The sequence below is a fragment of the Mycena indigotica genome (genome assembly GCF_014461135.1).
Source record: "Mycena indigotica strain 171206Taipei chromosome Unknown Mind.scaff0002, whole genome shotgun sequence".
In the NCBI taxonomy this organism is placed as follows: Eukaryota; Fungi; Basidiomycota; class Agaricomycetes; order Agaricales; family Mycenaceae; genus Mycena; species Mycena indigotica.
The window spans coordinates 985,629-992,072 of record NW_023503001.1 but is presented as its reverse complement, the minus strand read 5'-3'; the positions used below and the strand labels follow the sequence as shown (position 1 = coordinate 992,072).

Genomic DNA, 6,444 nt, shown 5'->3' with positions numbered 1-6,444 from the left:
CCGTCTCGCGCCGTCGCACAACGATTGGGCGGACGGTGTCACTGTGAACCTGTGAGTGACAACATAATGCTGTTTGAGTGCTGACGCGGAACAGCCTGGACCTACTCCCGTTTCTTCGTCCATCGTTGTCTCAGTCGAGTCATACTCAAAGAGGTCGCGCAGCAGATCGTCGTTTTTGTAGGCCATGTCGCTCCCTGTGATTGCGCTGGTCAGCTCGACTAGCCATGTGTGGACGCCACGAATATCATCTCACCGCTATCGATACTAGGTGAAGAGGACGGCCCTGCGCTGGAGCCAGAGTCTTTCCTTGTGTTGAGGTGCATGCCTTTCGACTCGACGAGCGGTGCTGAGACTACCCACGAGACGGCCGACTTGTCGTCGGCGATATGGACGTCGGGCTGCTCGGGACGCAGCCAACTGCACCGATTGGGGCTCGCATGCGTTGAAGTGGTGTGAGTCTCGTTTGTCATTCGCGAACAGGTCTGGGTTGATAGTTTCGAAAGGAAGAGGCAATTCGCAGTTGTGGGTGAACGTTTGAGCAGCGACTCTTGTAAATTCGAGGGCAATACGATCATTTGTATCCTCTCAAGAGTTGTGTGTCCACTCGCGGCATCGAATCGGAAAGATCCGATTCACTCATTTGGTTGTTTATCTCGTTTATGAGCTGCCAACGTCAGGGTGGAGCTCAGGTTCGTCGATAACTCTTCCGCCGCAGTCGCTTACGAATAGAGGCAGGGAACAAATAACGCTCAGGAAGCCCACGGAGTCTGATTCGAGGGTGCTAATTGACTGTTGACTCCCACAAGCAACAACGGTTGAGTTTGACGTTTGAATGAAGCTGTGAAGCTGACCCTGCAGACACGAGGCGCGGCCTTGTCCTTGAGGTCAGTTATTCGTAATTATCGCCGTCCGAAAACAACAACAGATGGACGAAAATGGCAAGTACAAGCACCGCTTGGCACGCACCCACAAATCGATCCGAATCCCTGGGTCTGTCTGGCCACGCCCCTCATCGGCTTCTCGAGCGATCTCCGTCCGTTTATTTAGACAACGATGGACAACAATAGATCGGGGAGAAGGATCGGGACCCACAGCTCTTGCCACAACTTCGCATGGCGGCGGGGAAGCGCTTGTTGTCTCGGTGGACTAACGCTCGACACCTTCCATTTCTTCGCTGACAAGAACGCCATGGGCCACATGCTATCGACTGTTGTCCAAATGATCACCGAGATTGAGGATCTGGACCCTCAACGTGTGCAAGCCAGACAGGGCCCAGGCGTCTCTTCTCCCCATGAGAAGATGAGCTTCAGACCGGACGGAAGTTGGTAAGTGCTGGATTCCATGATATGATGGGACCATAATCAATGGATTCGTACTGGTAGCTATAGCTGACATGAGGTCACGGTACAGTTTCCAATCTCTAGTAGACCGGCTGCCTAACGTCTCCGAGTTGGAGGGTACCGAAACTCCTTGATTACCCTTGGCGGGCGCGGGTGTTTGAGCATCTCCCTATGCCACGTATGGACAATAGGATCCAATGTACTGGGGTCAAAACATCCAGCAAATTTGTAGATTACGGTCTGCAGGGAAGGTACTTCGCGGAAAATTTGGAAGGCGGAGTGTGCAGGAGGACCCGGATTGGCTTCAATGAGATTGTACTCCAAAATGATCGTCAGAACAGTTAAGTTACGCAGATGAGCAAGGTTTTGCAGAAGGCGCGTCTGAAATGGACATCGTAAGATAAACGCTTTCGGTACACACAAACTTGGGCCACTCACCCTCTCGAAATCAATAAATAGATGTCCAGACCCGAGTCTTGGTTTGACTCGAAGTTGCAACGAACTCAGTCCCGGAGTATTCTGATTCAAAAACTGTTGCAAGTCGGGCGTCAAGCCGGTCTCATAGAGCGTGATTCCGAGGTGATGAAGCTTAGTGAGGTTGGGCAGCTGGCTGAGCAGTTGAATTGCCTCAGGGCCAACAAGGCAAAAGATGTCGGGATGGTGGACGGGGGAAAACCACGAGACCCGTTCGTTCTGACTTGTATAGCCGTCGCGTAGAGTGAGAAGGGACAGCGACCGTAATGAATGCAGAGATGCAAGAATGCGGCCCGCTTGATTGGGGTTCAAATTGGATAAGGTGAGCGACGATAAGCCTCCGAGAAATCGCAAGGCCGGCTCCGACAGCTCTCCTAATGTGGTGGAGTCGGGGGGATTATCGAGGCTATGGTTCAAGGTAAAACACAGCCCCAGAGTCGTCACCAGAGGCACACAGAGAAGGAAAGCAGATAAGGAGAATGAGGGGCGATGATCGGTAATGGTAAGATGCGTCAATCTCTTCCAGATTAATTCGGCAAACTGCGGTGTCAGAAAGTCACCAGAGATAGTCAGATTCCGCAAGAAGGGGAGCAAGCGGTGCTAAAAGCACCTCATGAATGATGACTTGTTCGGCGGCCACGCCTGGCTCTTGTGCTAGCCGATACGCCCCGTGCGGCCCTGCTATGCGAACTACCAGAGTTGAGATATTCGCGAAGGAGCTTGCCCGTGCCGTGATTTCATGCCAAGGAGTCCCATGAAACTCGAGGATAGAGAGCGTTGACACGGTGGCAATTCGCTGGAGAAATTCCGAAGTGATGGCTGACTCCAACGATATGATAAGGTGGGTAAGCTTCGACATATGGCACAGAGCAAACCCCAAGTCTTCCAAGGATGTTGGGATAAGCATGGGATTTCGAATCGAGTAGCTGCGAAGATGAAGCTCGCTATCAGGACGCTCAGCTCGCGCTGTTTTGTAAGGGAGCTTTAGTACATACACGAAGTAGCACCAGAGACCAGTGGGCCATACTCCACGTCCCTGTCGACGCCAGTTGTAAGCTCGCTTGAAGAGCCAAGGAAGGCAGCATGCACGAAGGGTGCGAGAGGTGCTTGCCAGCGACAGACCGCATTCGCGACGGCAGTCTTCAAGGCCGCTATGGGGCGCAAATGGGTAGACTTCCGCAAGCAATTGATCGAGTATGGAGTGAATGAGCTCGTCGGGGAGATCCGCGAGCGAAAGCCGGGGAGTTCTTCGAGGGACCATCGTGTTTGGATTCTGGAAGATGGCGGTTGCTGAGAAGAGTGTGGACGCTGACTAATGTGACTTCCATCAATTAGAAGTGCTGTCATTTGTGTGACTGCCACGCGTACACTCTTGCGCCCCCACCTTGATTGACCACTGGGCCCTGGTACGCGTCACCTCTCGTCACCTCGGATATTTCCAATTCACGGGCTGTGCTTATTGTGGTCTTATTCAAACTGACAATAAGGTAGCAGTTGTTTCGATGCGGTGTCAAAATTTCAATTCATTACCCTTGTGCCCCTTGGGAAACGTGTTTGTTGTTCTGCACACGACGTGTGGATCTGCCTGCAGGCTGGACAATTGAAGCGTTCGTGATTGCGCGCAACTAATGTTGGCCGTGTGAGTCGAACTGATCATTTCCCGCGCCTACAATTTGAAGGTCGTTTTTAAGGCCCGTTGACGCTCCGACAGCCCGGCGGGATCTTGCGGTCGATTTTGTCGATTTTGCCGTTTTCAAGACCAGGTAAGCCCTTGACTGGTTCTCCGTTTTTTGCTGATGATCGGATTCCGCGCGGTATAAATACTGAGGGGCATTTTCAGCCTTCTCTATCGTTCTTACCACTCACCAAACTCCAGCAAGATGTAAGCTACCGCCGAAAGCGTACCAGCAACTAGCAACCTGAAACCCAACGACGCCCAGCTGAAGAAACACTGGTTTTCGCTGGAGCTGAAGACCGATTCGGAACGATATGTCGATCTTGTTGCCGAGGTGCGTGGTTTGTGCTGGAACATATGTGCGCCTGGCCGACTGACTGCCCTAGGTGTCCCGGATGCGTGTCAAAGCCAAAGACTTCCTTGAGGCCTACGATGATGTCCAGCAAGCTGACGCAGTCGATGCCTTGGGCGCCATGCATCTTACCCAGGCTTCGACAGAATCTGTCCAGTCTCAAGGCACGCTCGACGTGAAGGTTGACGTTCAGGCTGCCGGTCCATCGTTCAAGGACCCGAAGCATTCTGCCCCTACGATACCCGAATGGAAGACCGGGTTCCGCTCGCGATCTAGTAGAGAATTTCCTGTGCCTCCCCATGATCGTACCCCCCAGAACAGAGAGGTGATGAAGGAGACGCTCGGCATCCATGTTGACGGTGAGTAGGCCTTTGCAGAACAGTGAACGAACATCCTGCTGACTCGGATATGTGCCAACTAGCGGGCCATCCATATACGATGCTTGTACGTAGCCATCGCTCGTCAAATTGGCCTGAGCTGACCCACAATGCAGCAGTTCGGCCCGGATGGCGGAAGCCAGGACAATACCGTCAGGTTCGAAGCTGATCTGGGTGAGCGCGATCGATTTCATTCTCAATTGAGGCTTATTGCGTGTAGGTTCCAATGCATTGTACGAGGCTTCTTATCCAAGGAGAGATAAATTCTGATATGCGCAGCTGGTCCGCCTCCGACGCGTGTATGCGGAAGACTACAACACTCGGCGCCATGCACCGGGGTCTCACTGCTTTCGGGTTCCTCCTTGGACCGCGTCATGTAAAGGTCACCCGCGGCACTAAACCTTATTCGGTGGTCTATTTCGACAAATCTTCAGCAGGTATTACCTTGGCCATTTGCTCTTCTGCATTCCTTACGCGATCTGACATGTGCATTAGAGTTCCATGAATACGCGGACCGTCTTATGGTTCCGCTTGGACGGAACCAGTCTCCGAATGCATCTTCTATGCTGTATATTCCCGTCACGATAGGTGTAGCCAACGAGGTTGACCCACATTTTTTCGATGATTCCCCATACGCCGGTATCATAGGCCTGGGAAGACGGTGCGTATGACCATGACACCATGAATTTAAACTTGACCAGCAAATCTGGCTCTAGGATGAAACATCACAGGGAAAAGGGCAATGTAGGCCTCCGAAAACTGCACTGCCCCTATCTTACAGATCCACAGACTTTTTTGTTTCATGTCCGGCCCTATCTGGCGAGTCCACAGGTGACCGCATACAAACTTGTACTCACAGTGCACAGAATAAACCCGAAATGACCCTTTATCTGACACCGGACGAAGGGTATGTATGCATACCATCGTTGATCGACTGATAACTTGGACTAGATCGCTGGTGTTCGGCGAAATGCCGCAAGGGCTTAACACAAGCCGTAATAATCATCGCTGGCATAGCAACATTCCAGTTCAAGGGGATGCGCATTGGGTAGTTCAGAGCCCTTTCAAATTGATCGATGGCCGTCGTATCGACACTCCCGGCAGCAACATATGTATCGATAGTGGTGCGTCTCAGTCTGGGGCAATATCTCCACTTGAACCAATTGTTTCAAGGGACCTTCTATGTCTGTCTCGACGACCCTGTTGTCAAAGACTACTATGAGAAATTTGGTATAGATGCTCATTATGACCCGGCATCTAAGTACTGGCTCATCCGGAAGACCAGAAGAGCACCGACCCTCCCAAAAATCAAAGTCGCGTTGGGAGATAAGGAGGAGAGTGTCATAACTGTATCAACTCTCTCCCGCGACGCGAGCAACAGCTCTTTGGATGACACCCTCCAAGAGATATACGACATTGGGAGTATTCAGTACAAATCTATGCTCTACGACCCCGAAGTCAGCCCCGATGAACAGGTTGAAATGCTTGGAATTGTAGGCATTACTTATTATCGTGCTACTCGGCTGACCCCATTATCAGGCAGCCCTTTATGAGATGGAAATCAATTTTCAGTTTCCAGATGAAGTTGATCAGGCTGCCACCGGTCGACGCCACAACATTTCATGGCGCTGCAAAGACTACGATGACAACGGATACAAGGCCGACTTCGGACTGGCGTGAAACCTTAGACTCCCCAGATTGATAGAATATCGTGCCAAATGTTACTGTGAATCGTGATCCGTGTTTGTACAAATGTCTCACAAATTATGTTGAATTGAAGTTCATCAGGAAAATGTCAAAAGGTCTAATGCAACTTATTCCACTTATAAAAGACAAATAAGTTTCAATAAGACATCATAAGATGCATAAGACTCATAAGATCTTATGGGTCTTATGTTAGCTAGGTCCAATTCTAATGTAAGTCAAATAAGATGAATAAGTTGTTCTAAGACGGAGAATAAGTTGTTCTAAGACCAAAGATAAGTTGTTCTAAGATGCAAATAAGACAGACAAAAGACCCCATAAGCACTCAAAGAGACCCATTGAAATTGACAGAAAGCATAATTGTATTCATAGTAGACTAGATTTACGATGACGACCTGGCTTGTGCGACTTCACCCTCATCATCAGAGTCATCATCCTCGACCAGGCCAATCGGGGCGAGACTCATCTCCACATCCTGCGTTCCTTCAGGTTCTGCCTCGGCGACTTTGCGGGAGCGAGAAG

The 6,444-nt window shown here is 50.8% G+C and overlaps 2 protein-coding genes across 2 annotated transcripts; one reads left to right on the top strand and one right to left on the bottom strand.

Annotated features, from left to right (window-relative positions):
• Window positions 1-1,436: 1,436 nt before the first annotated feature.
• Window positions 1,437-3,114, bottom strand: MIND_00187400 (uncharacterized protein; the record flags this gene model as incomplete). The annotated part of the gene is made up of 4 exons (XM_037358782.1): window positions 2,810-3,114; window positions 2,375-2,758; window positions 1,779-2,220; window positions 1,437-1,721 (listed from the first exon to the last, which is right to left on the bottom strand). The coding sequence occupies exons 1-4, from the start codon at window positions 3,073-3,075 to the stop codon at window positions 1,437-1,439; spliced, it is 1,377 nt and encodes a 458-aa protein (XP_037223877.1). The 5' UTR covers window positions 3,076-3,114.
• Window positions 3,115-3,442: 328 nt separating this feature from the next.
• On the top strand, window positions 3,443-5,898 carry MIND_00187300 (uncharacterized protein; the record flags this gene model as incomplete). The annotated part of the gene is made up of 16 exons (XM_037358781.1): window positions 3,443-3,453; window positions 3,506-3,577; window positions 3,655-3,696; window positions 3,730-3,823; window positions 3,876-4,200; window positions 4,263-4,285; window positions 4,335-4,392; window positions 4,439-4,451; window positions 4,498-4,655; window positions 4,714-4,879; window positions 4,935-4,962; window positions 5,008-5,037; window positions 5,085-5,125; window positions 5,170-5,342; window positions 5,392-5,711; window positions 5,758-5,898. 16 exons carry the CDS (start codon window positions 3,443-3,445, stop codon window positions 5,896-5,898), a joined length of 1,695 nt encoding a protein of 564 aa, XP_037223876.1.
• Between the last annotated feature and the right edge of the window lie 546 nt (window positions 5,899-6,444).